This window comes from Acomys minous, assembly GCF_964271855.1.
Source record: "Acomys minous genome assembly, chromosome: 14".
NCBI classification, from domain to species: domain Eukaryota; kingdom Metazoa; phylum Chordata; class Mammalia; order Rodentia; family Muridae; genus Acomys; species Acomys minous.
Window position 1 is genome coordinate 11,759,915 of NC_140496.1, and position 18,644 is coordinate 11,778,558.

Below are 18,644 nucleotides of genomic sequence, written 5' to 3' on the forward strand. Positions count from 1 at the left end.
GGTCTCTAGGCCACTTACTAATATTCTTTCCCTTTGAAACTTCCTGAGCCAGGCCATCATAATTTACATTGCTGTCAGTTCCACTGTTTTCTGCCTTCCTAATAGTAAGGCCCATCAACCCCATTTAAAGCTTTTAACTGCTTTCCTAAGCCAAAGTCAGGCTTGTCACAGCAACACCATGCTCCTGGTACCAACTTCTGTCTTAGCCAGTGTTCTGTTGCTGTGAAGAGACATCACCATGGAAACTCTTATGAAAGAAAGTGTTTTATTAGGGACTTGCTTACAGTGCCATTATCATCATGGCAGGGAGCATGAGAGCGTGAAGATAGTGGCTGAGAGCTACATCCTGATCCATAGGCAGAGAGAGAGAGAGAGAGAGAGAGAGAGAGAGAGAGAGAGAGAGAGAGAGAGAGACAGACAGACAGACAGACAGACAGACAGACAGACAGACATCGGTCCCACATAGGCCTTGCATGGGCTTTTCAAACCTCAAAGCCCACCCCCCCAGTGACATGATTCCTCTAACAAGTCCCTTTTTTTCTCATCCTTGTAATCCTTTCAAGGAGTTTCAGTCCCTGGTGACTAAGCATCCAAATATATGAGCCTAAGGGAGCCATTCTATTTCAAAGCACTATATCATTTTAAGTATCTTCTATGCCAACGAGGTTGTGTTCTGAGGTTCTAGGTACGCATGAAGTCTTGTGGGACATAGCTCTGTGCAGATGGGCTGTGGGCTGCCCAGCCTGCCCACATCAGCCTTCTGAGCCCGATCTTGGTTGAAACATTAAAAAAAAAAATCTTATCTCTTCTATTGTGTGCTTGTTTCCTCATACTTGTTGCATTATTTGTACTCTTGTACAGTCTGTGATACTCCTGTCTGAGAAGCCTTCCCCACACTCAACACACCCACCATCTACATAACCACCTCCCTGCTTGTTATCACTAAAGGACTTGAGTGAATCATCCGTGCTTGCCACCTGTGCGCCCTCATTGCCAAAGATCTCTTTCTCAACTCTTCCCAGTCTAGCTTCCAACTTAACCTGTGCTGTGTCGCCAGGTCCCGCTGACTTCTTACACAACCCGCTAACTTGTAGCCATCAGCACCCCCACGCACACTTGGATCAGAAGTAGCAATCTGTCGGCAAGCTCCTACCTCTGTCATTCCTTCTCACATGCCATTACTGCCTCCCTTCTCTCTGACCTAGTGCTCAAGAGCTTTGGGATTTATCCCAAGTCCCCCTTCTCCTCCAAGTCCATGCTCAGTGGCCAGGGACTGAGATGTCTGCTCTCCTCATGTGCTTACTACTCCCACAGATGTTTCACAAGCCTGCTGTTCATCTCCACACCGCTGGACCACAAGTGTTGGTTTCTTCTCACCTGGTCCTACTGCCACCTACAAATGATGTCCCAGTTTTCTTCACCTCGGTGAACCCTATCTCTATTTACCCAGATGTTCAGATCAAAGTTTTAGCATGTCTCTCTTTCCCTCACGTCCCAAATGTCAACCACATTTCTTCATTGTGAACAGTTTCTTCCATGGTCCTCACCCCTGAGACTTCACGTATGCCAGGCGTTCTTGTCCTTTGGAGCCAAGGGACCAGGTTGTGTCACTTCATTTGTTCACCTCCCACCATTGATGTGTTCCCTCCATAACATTCTTTGTCCTTTTATTTGATTTGTTTCTTCTCTCCCATGGTTTGGCTTTCTGCCGCCATCTTATAGAGGTAATATCCATGCACTGTAAGAAAAGAAAAGTGATGATGTGTTATTCCTGCACACGCTTTTGACTCCTGTCTTCTTTCCCCATTTTCACTGGTCTCCTAGTTCTCACCCCTACTGGAAATAAGAGCACATTAGCCACATTTTTGGCTTATTAGTTTTTAATTGGTTTGTTATTGTCAGCTGTTTTCATTGTGTGCCAAGCACCATAAAGGCAGGGGATTCATTTTGTTCAGCACTCATGATTTCCAGCACCTTGTAGCTATGGAATAAGACTGGATTCATTTCAGTTGTTGCTATCATTGTAGAGGTAAAAGCTTTTAAAGTTAATACTGAAAGTCAAGTTTAATTAGTGATGAATGTTTCCTCATGTCTTGAAAACAATGTTTATTTTGAAGTCTGATTTACTGTCCCTTTTTAGGAACCTTGGACCTTTATGGACATTACTGAGATATATTTCAAGCTTGAAATTAGTTAACAGTAGTTAACACAGTAATATAACAGACATCACTCCAGCCCTTGTTTAGTGGCAGGTGCTTTGTGAATACCAGGACATTTAATTGTCAAAGCACATCAATGGGCTATCAATTTACAGATGGGTGTGGTGATTTTAAAACCCAGAAGTTTTTTTTTTATATAGTTCACATTTGAAAAGGTAGAGTTGGTCAGCCTGGTCTACAAAGTGACTCCAGGACAGTCAAGGCTACACAGAGAAACCCTGTCTCAAAAAAAAAAAAAAAAACCAAAAAAAAAAACCAAACCAAACCAACCAACCAAACAAACAAAAAACACCAAAAACCAAACCAAAACAAAACAGAAAACCAACCCCCACAAAAAGGTAGAGTCTACTTTATTTTTCTTAAATTCGACTTGACTTGGTGAGCAGGTTCTAAAGAGCAAGATACTATGGAAGTGTCAGTGTTGGGTGACCATGGTGAGATCTCCAAAGCTTGGGTCTTCCTCCCTGCCCTCAAGACTCAGCCGTCCTGACTCTTATTCTCCTCATCTTTGAGGTAAAAAACTGGCCTTATCTCTGATCTATGCTTAGTTGCTCAATCTGGCCACACCAGTCATTTCATTTCAGTAGCAACATCAGGTGGTACTCCTAGCAGTGGCAGGGACATCCAATGGGTTACTGCCCCAAGCTCTCAATGTCCAGTTGGGTTTAGGGAACTGTCTTTGTTTCTTTGTTTCTTTGTTTCTTTTTTTTTTGATTGTTGTGATAAAGTAGTCCAACAGCATCGAGTTAAGGGGAGGAAAGTTTTAGCTCCCAGTCCAAGGCAACAAGATCTTGACTCAGATGGTTACATCATGTCCCTGATCGATGCATGCATGTTACTGTTCAGCTTGCTTTGGACATTTTGTACGTTCCAGCATCACTTGTCCAGGGAATGGGCCTGTCCCTGTTTGCAGTGGGTCTTTCCACAAGAACGAACTCAAGATGATTACTCCCCATAGGCGTACCCAGAGGGCCATCTTCCAGGTGATTCTAGACTCTCTCAAGTTGACAGTCAACACTGCGGTGTGACAGGGATAAAGATAAGAGTGATGCTATGGTAGTCGGATAGCTATAGGTAGTGATCCCTGGTCCAAAGGTTTCAGCTTCTTGCCAGCACCTGGGGGTGGGGTGGGGTGGGGGAGAGCACTTTGGAGGCAGGTCTTCCAGCCCCATCCAAACCTTCAGTATGGCAGAGATACTGAATTCTTGGACTGGAATCTCCCCAGAGCCCCTGAGCCAGAGCCACCAAGCAAGCTGCCATAATTCATAAGCCACAAAACAGCGAATTCACAGATGCCCAATGAGGTGAGGGGAGCGGCCAGGCGGGCAAGCAGAAAAGCTAATTTTCAACAAGGAAACAGCAGCCTTGATGTTGCATCTTGTGTTGCGCCATTCATTAGAGTTGGGCACAATTTAGTACACTGCAAATAGATTTACAGACAGGGTACCTCTCCAAATGGAGGGACACAGAGATGATGAGCCTTACACCAAAAACGTAGTAAATAGTGATTATATAATAGTCTGAAAGCTAGTGTGTGGAAAAAGTCCCCATGCCCAGCCACTGTACAGTACCAGATGGCCATGCGATGTCTCACACTAGAAAGACAGCATTTATCTGTCAGGGCAGTAGGTCTAGCGTCTCCTTGGCTGGCAAACTGGCTGGTTTTGCTTTATTGTAAGGCCAAGCAGGGCAGCCACCTCCTTCACTTCCAACTTCCCGTTCTGCTGCAGATTAGTTCCAGCCTTCAGTGAGCACCAGCTTCTCCATCCATCTTTCCGTTGTATCTCTGCCATTTCTCTGTGCTCGTCCCCACTGTCGATCACGTAATCTCGATTAAACTGACAATCACCACATCCTTCCACTTCCCAGGCGGCCTTGTGACTGATGTCTGGCCAATGGTAGTGTAGCGTCAGTGACTGATGACAGCGAGTGGGCTAAACAAACTATGAGTTGGGTTCTGAGCCAACCAGAGACAACCCTTGGGATTTATAAATACCCAAGGTGAGGTGGGGGGAGCTGCCAGGTGGCAAGCAGAAAGGGCATTTTTAACAGGGAAACAGCAGCCTACAGAAAGTAGCGGAGAGTGGTTGCAGCCACCTTCTATCCCTTGCGACCTTGACGCCAGTCAGTCTTGAAAGTGACTCCACTCTTTCTGAATCTGTGAGAGTCAAAGCAAAGAGTCTCTTATTGTACCTGGGTTTCACTGAGTTTTCTATCATGTGTCCTTGAGCAATGTATCGCTAGTATGAAGGGTCTACCCTAGTCTTTGGGAGACGGAGGCACCCTCCCACTTTCGACATGTCATCTGAAGAATTTGGACCGACCCTGTCCAAAGACCCTTCTCTCTTTCAGTCTCAGGAAGCATCTGCCATTCCTGGAAGCCAATGTGGTCTGGGGGGGAAATAAACTCAAAAATAAAATAGTGGAGCTATGGGTGAGTGGTTCAGCCACAGCTCCAAACCTTAGTCATCTGTGTATCCTATTTTTTCCTTAGCTACGAGCCCATCCCCCCAGTCCTTGATTTGCACACATCCTGTTAGTCACCAGGTCCTGTTGATCTGGATAAAATGCTTGGTGGAAGTAGGTGGAGCCATAATGGAAGTTAGATGATTTCTCTCCAGTTTTACATCTTTTTTTTTTATTGCTGCCATCGAGGGCCATTGTAACTGGTCTCCCTTGCCTCTCGGCTCAGTCACTTGGTAGGTCTCTCCTATTTCTTGTAGGCTTTCCTCTTCTTGCCCCATGCTCTGACTGATGCAGTTTTCTTTTGGCTCACTGTCCAGTTATGTGGCAAACTTCTTGGCTTAGTGTTCAAGACCCTCCATGAGCTATAACTGGCATTCACCATCCAAGGTCACTTTGGAGTTTTCTATTTCTCTGAATACAGAAATGTCCGCCATCTACCTTGCCTTCTTCCCCAAACGGAAGCTCAGTCCCTCCTTTGTGAGGTAAGATTCTTGTCTTCATCGTGATAAACTATCCAGAGCCTGTTGGCTCCTCAGCAAATACCCGCTTGCTTAAATCCTGCAAGCCAGTCTAAACTAGGGATAGTCTAATCTCGTTCTTCAGGGAGAATCTGACCAGAACAATCAAGGTTGGGGTATGTCTCCCCCCCCCCATCCCTGCCTCCCAGAAGTACTGATTATGTTTTCAAATTTGACTTAGCATATATGTCAAACCCAGTTTCTTTCTTGCCCTCCCCCCTTTCAAATTACTTTCTGGGATAATGGTGGCATCATCATTTTTACCCATGAATTGAGGCTCCTTTAAATTTGTTTTGCTACCTACTGACTGGGAGGTACTTATTGTTACTTGTATTATTTAAAACAGTGGCCATTAGGAAAATACCAGTTTTGAAGAAGATTCTGGACAAGGGCTATGCCAGCTCCCACAGTTTCTAAACCAGATACATGTTTCTATTTTATTTCCACACCTTCACCATTTTTCTATTCGCTGTTTTAATGCTGGATTTCCCACCTGATAACTGGAACGCAGTTTGCTGTTTTGACATACTCCAACAAGCACTGGTACTGGTTCTGGTTCACTCTCCACTAGCAACTGTGGAAAAAAATTTGTGTTACTCAGATACGTCCTCACCATGCCTCTCTCCAGGAGGAGAGGCCAGGGTTCAGCTTTAGACATCACTTGGCGTTACTGAGTTCCCAGGGGATGGACAGGCCACAACACCACAGGTACCTGGTTCCTCCAAGGTGTTTGTATACTTTACTCATTTAGAAAAGGCAGCAGGTGGTCTGCCCACCCACCGTGCTGCAAACACCATACAACAGAGGAAGGATATAGCTTATAACCATTTACACATTTGGATTGAAAAGACAAAAGGTGGACATTTGGAGTGTGAGTGAAGACACTGTGTACTCCTCCGATTTCAGAACACACTCTCCAGGTTCTGAGATAGTTGTATTATCTTAAAGGAAGAAGCCTTTATGTACAAGGGTGACCATCCATACAGGATTTTTAAATTTTTAATTTTAGAAAGAGGTAAGTTCCCGCATCCCTCTCTCTGGCTGGCTCTGTAGCCCAGCAGTAAAGGGAACTCTGTTTGAGACATTGAAGGAGCTCTTTCCTAATATGTCTCTCTTCTTCCCTCTGGGATTCAAAGTCCAGTGTGGGCAGGGTCTCACTGGTGGCTGTAGACACTTGCAGTTGGGTGGACTTTGGGAAATGTTTGTTGATTAACTGATTGACTGGCTAGTGGGGCAAGAGGGCTGGTGAGGGAAGGCCATGCCTGGCCCTAAATACTTCGCAGGAATTAATGGTGGTTGACACTGTCTTGCTTCTCCACGGAGCCTGGGGATGGGCCATTTCCTCTCTCCTAAAACCCATCCTAGAAGCAAGGACCCCTCAGCTCCTAGGGGCCAGGTCTCCTAAGATCTTGCGCAGTCCCCTCCCCGGGAAGGAGAAGAGTGGGGTACCCTTAGAGCAAGAAGGGCTCCCTTCCCTGTGACCTGCCAGCAGAGACCTTGCCTCCTGGCCGCCCCTTCGTAGCCCTGGCAGGTCGTACCAGCGGGCACCTGGCCGGGCACTCTGGTGGCCCTCATGGACGCGCGCGCGCGCGCGCGGCCGGGCTCGGGGACGGTACCCGAGCTCGGCCCTCGGTGGCCGCCGCCCCCTCCGCCCCAGGGGCCGGGCCGGGCTCCCAGGAGGCGGGGACTCGCCCAGTGGCAGCAGCGTCCGGGCGGGTGGCGGGCGCGGGGCGGCTTCCTGCAGGCGGCGCCGGGGCGAGCCTAGCGTTGTAGTCACCGGCCTTGGGACACGGGGGCCCGGGCGTTCGGGGGGCCGCGTCCGAGGCTCGGGGCGCGCTGCGCAGCCGTCGGTCGTCGCTGCCCGCGCTCTCGCGTGTCACCGCGATTGCCGCGGCCGCCGCCGCTGCCGGTTACGCCAGCCCTGCCGCCGCCCGCTCCGATTCTGCGCACAGGCGGCCCCCAAGCCTGTCATTCTGCAAAAACACAGTTTACTCAACACGCCGCACACACTTGCGCGCACACACACATACACACGCGCGCGCGCGCACGCACACACATACACACACTTATACACACGCACGCACACACGCGCGCGCGCAACCCAGGCCCCCGCGCGCACACGCAGGGGAGCGCGCAAGCGAGCAAGACGCGCACACCCGGCGAGCCAAGTTCCGCAGCCTGGCATGGCTTCTGGGGACCTTTACGAGGTACGGGGAAGCCGGGGCGCGGGCGGCGCCAGGGGACCGGGCCTGGCCGAGCCGGGTGCGAGTGGAGTCCTGAGCCCGCGGGTGGCGGCGACGGGGATCAGAGGGCGGCTGGGGGACTCGAGGGTGGCGGCGGACCCGAGGGTGGCGGCGGGGACCGGAGGGTGGCGGGGGCCGGGCGCGCCTCCCGCCGCCGCCTCCCGCGGCGCCCGCTCCCTCTTTCTCTTTCTCTCGCGCACACACTCTCTTACTCCATCTACTTTGCGGCCTTGGAGAGGGGAAGGAGGAAGCCGGGCGGAGCCGGGGCGGAGGGAGGGAAGGTAGCGGTCCCGGGGAGGTGCTTGCTTAGCCCCGACGAGCCGCCGGGAGTGAGCAGAAAAGTACAGGTAAAAAAAAAAAAAGAAGAAGAAGAGGAAGAAAAAAGAAAGAAAGAAAGAGAGAGAGAGAGAAAAGAAAAGAAAAAAAAAAAAGAAAGGAAAAAAAGTCGCCGCCGGACGTGCGAGGGAATGCGGGGGACCGTGGTGCAGACAGCCCAAATTAGGGGTGTCCAGTCCTCAGGGGCGCGTGGGGATGAGCTGGGTGGGGAGAAGAAGGTGGGTGATCAAAGTGGAGTCAGGCTCCAGGGGAGGGGAATGCAAAGGAGAGGAGTGCTGGGGCGGTGGTGGTGGGGTTGGCTCTGGGGACACCTCTTGCAGTTCCACAGGGGCCACTGAGTGCCTCCCCTTCCCCCCACCTGCTGCCTAGTTCTCTGGGGGCTCAGAAGCTCTCCTGGCAGGGACTTGGAGGTCGTCTCTGCTGGTGTCATGCTTGTCGGGGTGAAAGAGGGGCTGCAGAGGGACCCCCTAGGTGGACAGGAAGCTGGCGTGGAAGTTGTATGTGGGTGGTCAGACTTGTCAAAGGACTTGAGTGTGAATCTACTTCCCAGAACTCCTCTGGCATGCGCAGGGGGTAATACTTGTCTCTAAGGCCACACAGGTAGTAGTGGGCAGTGGATATTTTGAAATCGGTTCAAAATGTTGAAAGAAGACATCTGTCATCTTTTGAACAATAGAGAAATTCCCATGGTCTCTAGAGAGAGAGGGCTTAGCCAGCCTTGGGACCACAACAGTTCTTGCGTGGGATTTGGACCACTGGACAAACAAGGCATCACCACCAAATCCCAAGGGCGGGATAGCCTCAAAGAAGTGTTCCTTTCCAAAAGAAAGTTCCGAATAAAGAAGCCCAAGGGACTGGCCACCTTCTGCCAGGAGGCCTGCAGATAACTGCAAGACACCAGTGCCGGGGGTCAAGTGGTCTGCTCACCCCCAAACCCTCCAGTATGAGTCAGCCACAGTCACTGTCGCTCCTAAGGTTGTCTGACTTTCCATGCTGTCCTGGAGCAGGTTGAGTTAGCATTTTGGGCAAAAGACTGCCATGGTAATTTATCCACTGTGAGCCTTTTCCCTGGGCTTCCTGGAAGCCCAAGATTGTCAGACGGTGAGCATTCTGATTGGTGTGTGAGCAGTATAAAGGACAGGCCAGGAGGCATCTTGGCTTCCCGGGTATCCAGAGCTTTCTGGATGATTCTGGGCTTGGGTGAGGCCCAGCAATGGGTTACAAGCTATCAGGTTCAGATGGGGCCCATGTAAAAAAATGGTCTAAGTTGCCCTCTTCTCTACCCTATGGCCGTCCTTCTGCTGATGGGGAGGCCAGGGTGGCATGGAAACCTCACGAGAAACCGACAGATGTGGCCAGCGGGCCACCCAGATTCACCACTCTTTTTCAAGATGGTGGAGCAGTCTCTGAAACCAGAAGTTAAAACACAGTGACTCCGAAACCCGTGACCAAGCCTCCCCGCGGTAAAAGCAGTCCTACGAGGATAGTGACAGGACGTGGATGATGCCATTTAGGGACAAAAACCCATCTTTTTGGGGCCATGGAATTGTTTTCACCGATGGTGGGTTATCTTAGAGCCGCTGACATGGCCTAGCTGACAAGTGGCCTCGTTGAAGACCATGAAGTGGACATCATAGGAGACGTCGGTGTTTCTTCCCCCACCCCCCCACTTAAAGTCTGAAACTTACGAACCTCCTGGGGGATAATTTCTTGTTTAATGTTCATCTGAAACTGCCATTCTTAACCTTGGTAATTATAGTCGCCAGATGGGTCTGTGAGGATGGGAGTTTCCACAGTGGCCTTGAACTATCTCAGCAGCTCAGGAGTGCTTATTGGAGTTCAGTAAGGTGGACAACAATAACAATTACTTCTGTGGTGGTAGGTAATTGTACGAGATGTAAAATGGTTTTCCCGTGGCCGGCTATTTGCATAGCCATTACTAGAAGGGCTAAATTGCATTATGAGAATATAACCAATGTCATCGTTTTTATAGCCTGTGTCTCCGTTACATAACATACACTGAGGAGTTTAATTGGTTGTTCAAATTTAACTTAAAAACAAGAAGTGCTTAGTCCACCTTGGTACATATATTTCTAACTCTAAAACTGTCATGTGCATTAAAAATAGCCTGTTGATTAAAAATAAATAGATCTGGGCATATTCAGTGTAGTTACTGACCTTAAAAGAAATTAAAAAAGACATTTCATTCTACATGATGGTATTTCCTTAATTAAGTATTATACTTGAGTGTACATCAAATGGCTTATCATAACCTTTAGCCAATAAACCATACGTGAGTAGTGGGCTTGCAATGACATTCCCCCTGGGTTCCTGATGACATTACCTTTGAGTCTCTATGGTGAGGATAACGTTTGGGCTGCAGAAATTCACCATCTCTTTGGTGATTTTTGACACTTCAGTCATAAAAAGCAATCTTTCCCCAGAGAGCTCTCTTAAGGCATTGGGTGCTGATTTTAAAGACACCAGACACTGAGCTTTCTTTACAGGACGACACTCTTCAGTCTTGGGTGAGGAAACTTGGATCAAGAGAAGGTTCTGGAAAGCGAATTTGGTGGATTGCTCTGTTTTACTTCTTTGATACCGCAGCCCTCATTCTCTTCTGATGCATTCTAGCTATCATGTATACGAAGGTGGATTTCAAATATCAGTTGATGTCTAAGAGCAGAGGTTCTCAACCTTCCTAATGCTGCGACCCTTTAATACATTTAATTTTGTGGTGACCATCAACCGTAAAATTGTTTTCATTGCTATTCTATAGCTATAATTTTGCTACTATCATCAACGTAAATATCTGATATGCAGTATATCTGATATACAGCCCTTCTGAAAGGGTCATTCAGCCCCCAAAGGAGTCACAGCCCGCAGGTTGAGAACCATTGTCTTAGATCCAGATATGGCTGGATATGAAATGTAATCCCCCCATATGTGATAGTAAACATAGGGGTCATCAAAATTAGTCTGAGACAGTTCTTGTCTGTCTGCCTGCCTCTCTCTCTCTCTCTCTCTCTCTCTCTCTCTCTCTCTCTCGTGTGTATGTATGTATTTGCCTTGCCTTATTGTTAGGTATGAAAAATATCTTTGAATACCTTTAGATGGGGCAGAACTTTAGTTTGCTTCTTCCTAAAATGATCCTTACACAGAAGCATTCGTTTCCCTACATCTTTACACTATAAATCTGAATCCAGAAGGTATTAGAGTTTGCCATCCATGAGATCTAGTTAGCCATCTGCTGAGATGGTTGGGTATCATGAACATACCATTCGTGGCACAGGGAACCCAATTGTCTTGTCTTTTTCCTGCTCCCTAACCCCTCACACATTTACTCACTCATGACTTGTCAATGAATGGAAGACTGGGTCCAGTAGACACGGAGTGCTTTGTGCAACCTTTGGCATTCCTATGTTGAGAGTCACATATTTTTCTTCCCCAGCTTATGGGCTCTTGGTGGCAATATCATGTCCTAGTTTTGTATCTGTTGCTGAGATTAATCCACTGACCAAGTCAACTTGTGTGCGGAAAGCTATCTTCCACATTTACACAGCCCATCATCGAGAGAAACTAATGTAGAATCTCAAAGCAGGAACCTCGAGGCAGGAACTGAAGCAGAGAAATGGAGGAATGCTGCTTACTGCCTTGCTCCCTCTGGCTTGCTCAGCATCAGCCCTTTTTTTGTTTCCTTATGAAAAGGAATAAAAAGACATCTCATTCTACATTATAGTATTTCCTTAATTAATATTATAATTATCATACCCTTTAACCAATAAACCATATTTGCGTGGGTGAGGAGTGATGACCTGCTTTCTTATACAACCCAATATCTTCTCACAGGGTAGAATAACCCACACTGGACTGGACCCTCCCACATCAATCACTAATAATAAAAAAAAGTGCCTCGTAGGTATGCCCATAAGCCACGCAGATGTAGGCAATCTCTCAATTGCGTTTCCTTCTTCCCAGGTGCCCTAGTTTTTTTGTTGAGGTTGACAAGATCCACCAAGTACACACCATGAATAGGGTGGTTCAGTTCTTTAAAAGTGTGTCTGGGTACCTTCTAAAGAAGCCGACTGTCTTCCCTCTGAAGGGTTGGCTGAGCTTAAACCTCTACTGTGTGGCTTTCCTTGATGTTGAGTGGGGTCTAATACCTCTTGCCCTTGACTAAGTGACAAGAAGGACAAGGCACCCGCCATGCTGGCAAAAATGTTCAAAGAGAATGCTTTCTGTGTATGTGGAGTGGCCGAAGTAACATTGATAGAGTTGGACTTGGCAGTGTCTCTGTGCCAGGCTCTGTTTGTTGATGCTTTGTAAATCTCTATCTGCATAAAAGGGCTGGTGTGTGTGTGTGTGTGTGTGTGTGTGTGTGTGTGTGTGTTAGTGTTAGACATCCCCCCTCTTTATGTTCAGAACTGTTCAGAACTGTATCTGAGCAATTTTATGTATATTTTCAGTGTATGTAATAATGTTTTCTCATTCCAAATAAAAATAACAGAATGCGTTTTTGTTGTTGTTGTTAAAAGGACATTTACTTTAGTTGCAAACGGACTCTACCCTAATGAACATCAGTCTCTCCCCTGTGGCAAGATAAATGCACCCTGTGTTCTCCAAAGTCATGCATTAGAAGTAGTAGAGCTTGTGCAGGGAAACAGCGTTGGAGCAGACCATGGACCATGAATGCAACCTTGAGCCCATAGCATTAATTAAGTACTAAATAAACTGAATAGAACTACAGCGGCTCGTGGGTCCCTCACCAAGTCGGTTGGTAGAGCTGGCAGTTCCTTGTTTCCTCTGTAGATTGCCCAGGACATTCACCTCTAATAAACGTGATTCTGACAAAGTCTGGTCCATAGCTTTTTTCATTCACCTGAGTGGACAGCAGTGTCTTCTGCCCCTCTTCTCGTGTTCTTCTGGCTTTGCTCTGTAGGTCTACATGATAAAGGTACCACTATATGAGCTGTGATTCATTTTCAAGATGGTGACTGGGCACATTTCTAGCTTTAGGCCAATGTTTCCATCCATTGTTGGTTCACTTTCCTTGTGAGAGTGTTTGCCTATGACTTCTTCAAAATATTAATATTAACAAGTTGAAGAAATGGTATCTCAATCTACACGACTTCCTAATGAGGCTGGTGTCATTTGCCTAGTTGATCAATTACATCCAAGAGCCTTCCCATCAAAGATACGACTTCTTAAATCTCTGTACATATGTCTTCCAAGGATAGTATACCAGTTGAGTTGGGATATTGGGATCATAGTACTATCTAATGAGTATGGTCTAGGTATTTTATTCTCCAGTGGGGATCCATCACTTTCTTTTAAAAATAATTTATTTAACTTAATTTTATGTACATTGCTATGGGAGTGTCAGATCCCTTGGAACTGGAATTACAGACAATTGTGAGCTGCCATGTGGGTGCTGGGAATTGAAGCTGGGTCCTTTGGAAGAACAGACAGTGCTCTTAACCACTGAGCTATCTCTCCAGCCCCCGATCCATCACCTTTTTAAAAGTAGGTTTTTATGTTATTCCTTACTGCATAAGGTGATTTCTTCAAGGCCTTAAGCTATCCTTGAAGGGTGATGAAAAGCATCTTTGTAGCCTGATCTTTTTTTTTTTTCAGAACAGTTTAGCCTGTACAATTAGAGAAAGTCTTAATATCAGATATATGCAAATAGTTTTAACATCTCTATTGGATGATGAAAGGAGGTCTAGGCTGGCTAGATTCATAGCACTACCATTCATTTACTTTTTTTCATATTTATAGACCAAAAAAATATTTGCCTAGTACTTGGGAACTGATGGCATGTCCTCTAAAAGTCTATGGTCTAGTGGGAGAGATAATGTAAGAGAACAGAAGCTCGCAGTCCGTGGAGAACGTACTCTGTGGGGAAGATGAGGCTTCCAGGAGGATCCAGGCTTGTGGAATGAGAGAAGGCTTCACAGAGACGGTGATGGCCTTCAAAGACTCAACTAGGAAACGAATGTGGCCAGATCTGCAGAACTTAAGCTATCACCCTATCATAACTTTCAGTGAAAGGTCAATTTTCTCCTGAATGTATCACCCTTTTAATAACCAATTGCATGCTATTGGGCATATATACTGTTTCCATTTGTAAGCCCTTATGTACTGCTCTTACAAACATTGTTATTTATACACATGCTGAACTGTTTTTTCCCAGATTAGATTCTGAGAAATGGTAGTTTGAAGAACATGGGTCTTTTTTTTTTTTTTTTTTTTTACCATACTTGATTCATAACCTGAGTTTTCCCTTCCAAAATGGACAGTTGATTAAATTAGTGGAGGAACAGGAGCAGGTTGACCTGCCAACACTGCTGTGTGCTGTTTTGGTAACTGGAAGGAGAAGACGGTGGTGGCTGAGTGGGAGTGGGAGCTGGGATGGTGAGAAATGGGAAGATTGGACCATTTAAAGAGAATCAGCACTGCTGGCTTTATCAGTCAGGGTTAGGAGCAGCAGGTGTAGCAGAAATGATTAATGCTAGCTGTGGCTTAAATGGGATGAAAAAAATTTTTTAAAGTATGAAGTAAAGGTTGGAGTTTAGGGTTGGTATGCCATTCTGTGAGGTTCTTAAGGTCTCAGGTTCCTTTTAACTCTATCCCATCACCCTCAGCTGTGGCTTCTATCCTCAAGGTCACTTCCTTATCCAACCTAGCCATAGAACTAGCCATTTTTTTTCAGAAGAGGAATAAAGAAAGATGGAGGGCTGAATGGAATCCCCTCTGCCCAATCAGTTGTGGTTATGCTGTCATCTCATTGGCGTGAATACCTAGCTGCAAAAGAGTGTTGGTAGGTAGTACCATTTTCAGCTGTAGTCTCCCTTCTCCTGTCAAAATAAAACCTTACAGTGCCTAGGGGAGCTCAGAAGCAGTGTTTAGCATGGGGACAGACTGAGCACTACTAGTTTATATACTGAGATCGAGTGCCGTTAGGGCACAGAGTGTAGTTACAAACCAAAGAACAGTATGCAAGCCCTGATGAGGAAGGTGGGCATTTTAGAGAGATGAAAGCAGAGTGGCTTTCCATGGCATGTAGTAGGATAAATGAAGGAAAAACAAAGAGTTTTGCTGTTATGGAAGTCAATGGAAGAGTGCATTTTAAGAGAGAAGTGGTTACCAAGAAGAGACTCGATATTCTAAGAGCATATATAGGGGGAGGAGGTCTCCCTCAATTACAGACATAGGGGAGCGGAGAAGGGGGAAGTGGGAGGGAGGGAAGAATGGGAGGAAACAGGGGAAGGGCTAACAATCGAGATGTAACATGAATAAATTAATAAAAAATGTAATAAAAAATAATAAATTTTACAAAGCTCTCAGAGAGAGAGAGGGGGGGGGAAGTGGCCAGTGGTTCCCTTGGATTGAGTAACCAATAAGTCATTGGCAACTGTGGGTGCCCGACTTTAGGGGCACATCACTCACTGCAGTCTCAGGAATTCCCTGTACGGAGGAGCTGTCTCCTTATTCTCAAATTCTTCATCATGGAGTCTTCCTCCTTGATTTTCATTTCCTTGTCCTTTAGCCTAGTGTTTTCAAAACTGTCTTGAGTTTTACCAACCATAGTATTATGGAACTGCTGGCGTTGCATTTAATTTAAACATAGTCATTGTGGGCTGGAGAGATGGCTCAGTGGTTGAGTACTGGGTGAGAACTCAGTAGGATTCCCAGCACCCCAGTGATGCCTCACAACCATCTGTGACTCCAGTTCCAGGGGATCTGATGCTGTCCTCTGGCCTACATGGCACCAGGTATATGTATGTGGCAGAAAGAAATAATGCGGGCAAAACACCCATACACATAAATAATAGTTACTTGTTGAAAAATCTATCCGTTAAATAATATATGTTAGATATATGCCTTTGACTATGCAGGGCACAGGTTCTGTAGCCATGAGTATCTTTTAAATTCTTTTTTTTTGTAATGTCGGAATTAAAATTAAAATCCCAACACCCAAAATAATCATTAGTATGCATTTTTGAGAGCTTATATTTATGTGCATTATTTGAAAGATGTGAAGTGAAACGTAATCACTGTATAAGTAATGCTTATATTGTTTGTCAAATCATTAAGAAAAATACTGACATGAAACAAATTCAACACCCATATATGGTTATGATCTGCCTCTGCCCCAGAGTTTTCTATGTTGAAAGATGGAGTCGAGTCAACTTTCTTTTCTTGATTTCTTTTTTCTTTGGGCATATATTCAAACTTCTGGTGTGTGTGTGTGTGTGTGTGTGTGTGTGTGTGTTTTAAAGCAACATTATAAGTATGCACTGTTCTTAAAACAGTTCCTGTCCATGCCTTCTCATGTAAAGTAGTACAGGGAAATACACTCTTTGCAGCACATGTCCACCACTAAAATGACACCCAAGGTGGAGGTGGTGGTGGCTGGTGTAGTGTGTAAAGAGTGTGTGATAACAATGGGACATAGGAAACTTTTGTTCTGTTGTTGGGGTTTATTGTTGAATATCATTCTCGATGCCTTGACTGTTTGAGAGAAGAAAGGCATGGGGGCCATGGTTAGCAGTTACAAGTCCAGCTTTGACATAGACCAACACACACAAAAAATATTTCCGTTCTTAGACGCTTGGGGCTCCCCTGAACATGAACCGTACCATGTGATTGCAAGAACACATAGTCAAAGCAACCCAAACTAAACCTAACCTAATCCTATTCATAGCCACTTTCCATAGAAAAATCCAAGGTCATTGTCTTAGGCACCAGCAAATAAAGCACAAGAAGAAGTTGGTGAATCACGGGTTGCTGTAAGAAGCCGGGTAACATTTTGGGGTTTTATTGAAAGCATTTGCTGTCTCAACAGAATTTACTACTTGCCTCAGCTAGCCTAGTCAGTGGTTAAAAAAAAAAACTCAAAAAACAAAACAAATAAACAAACAAACAAAAAACAAAGAGCCAAGTAGTCAGTTAAACTAAGAAAAGACAATTAACCAAAATGGTACGTTTGGCCTGGGAAAAGGTCTCTATGGTTGAACCCCACTGTTTCTTGCTAGACAGCAGGCTCAGGGATTGACTGTGTCTGCATCATTTGTGTTGGCTGGATCTTGCTGGTTACCTGGGAGTCTTAAGTTGACACTCAATGCATGGGATGGTTGGCAATATTGAAGCCCACGCTTCCAGCCCACCTTTCTGCCTGCCTTCCTTTACCTATGTGTGGTGAGGTCATCCCTTTCCTGAGAAGAGTCCTTCAACTGTTCCTGGTAATTGAAGCTGCCATTTTGCCTGTCACTGGATCCTGAATAGGCTTATTAGGTAGCAAAAGCCCTACATGGCAAATCAAAGCCTTCAAACCACCATTCATCAGTGTGGATGACAACTGGATAGAGAGTAGCCAGTCTCTGTTAGCTGCATGTGACAGAGCTGCTTCATACCAAACACATACATGGCTTGCTGGCTCTGCCCTCGCCATCTCTTCCTCTTTACTGTATCTCTTCCTCTATACTGTAGCCTCAGTGGCTTGGTCAAATTCGATATACACCATCCACTCCATATTGGGCTGCCTGGAGACACACTGACATAGCAACTTGTGTCTAGAGGGAATCTAAAGTCTGTAGGCCTGGAGGGATGTTGGGGAGGCTGGACTAGACAAAGAGTGATGTATAGCAAGGTGGCAGCTGAGTCTCTGCTGATCTTAGTAAAAGTTATGGTGGCCTTTCAGAAACACTCCCAGTTGAGGCAAGGGAATGCGGACCTTGAACTCCTGTGTCAGCCATTCAGGATTGACGTTTAATCTGTGGCTTGAGTGACATCTGTGGTTTTGGCAGCAGAGAGCCTCCTTGCAGCCGTGGGATTGATTTATCCATTTCCAAAGAAGACCTGGTTTGAGTGTCACATCCTTGTATTGACACCATCTCTTGCTTGTTCACTGATGGGCAAGTTTTTCTTCTCTGGATCCCTTTGGATTTATGTCTGCCAGACTGATGCCTCTCTTGAAGACATTGTCACTTGCTACCATCTTGAGACTCATATCTGGTTTGAGTACTGACAGATTGGCTACTTGTCACGCTTGTTATCACAGTTTCCTCAACTGCTTATGTTCCCTCAACACACTGAGGGCCACATGTCACAGGGCATTGGCTTTCTGGAGTACCCCACCTTTTTCTTGGAGCATCTTCCACTGCCTGGTTGCCTCTGTGTCCGTGTTTTCTGCTGTTTGTACCTTAAACCTAGCAGTTTACAAAATGATAGTCTATTCCAGACTTCCTCTGACCTCTTGTAGCAATCAGACTGGATTGCAGGTTCTGAAGTCTCTGGCACTTGCCTGGATTCTTCAACTGAGCTCTATCACTATCCGTCTAACTATCCTTTAACTCAATATACAAAAAGTCAGACTTAGAATCTTCTTTCTAGCCCCCATCTGTTCATTCCTAAGCCAGAAATATGGTCTCTTTTGATTTTCCCAGACATAGTGTCTGCTCTGTTGGGTTGGCAGCCTGTGTATTTCTGGAATCCATCTTTTGTCTTCTTTTTTCATTCTCATCATCTTTTTCTAGTTCAGGGGATGTCTCCCATTGCTTGAGTCATCCTTGCACCTCTCAGGTGTTCACACCAGCTTTTCTCTGGGGCGTCCTCACAAGGATCTGGAAAAAATCCTGTTTTGCTATCTTCTGATATAGTTTCTTTGTGAGGCGAGCCGGCTCTGTGTGGCTTGTCCTCCACTCCTCCTGCTGTTTCTTTGTGTGCAGTGTGTATTTTACCTAGAGAGTGCTTCCACTATTGAATGTTCCATGATCCATGATTGTGTTCTTCTAACATTCTTCTAGATGATGGACAAGCCTCGACTGTCAACCACAGCCCATCCCTGCTAGCTTAGTTTC

General features: G+C 46.0%; 1 protein-coding gene and 1 long non-coding RNA gene across 2 annotated transcripts in view; one reads left to right on the top strand and one right to left on the bottom strand.

The window, feature by feature from the left end:
* LOC311583382 overlaps positions 1 to 18,644 on the bottom strand; it is a 491,748-nt gene that overhangs the window by 174,986 nt on the left and 298,118 nt on the right. The gene's annotated exons all lie outside the window — the stretch shown is intronic.
* Positions 6,939 to 18,644, top strand: part of CDYL2 (chromodomain Y like 2) — a 149,145-nt gene continuing 137,439 nt past the window's right edge. The window contains exon 1 of the mRNA XM_084756314.1: positions 6,939 to 7,410. Coding sequence (XP_084612440.1) covers positions 7,387 to 7,410 — 24 coding nt within the window. The 5' untranslated portion in view covers positions 6,939 to 7,386. The remainder of the gene's footprint in view (positions 7,411 to 18,644) is intronic.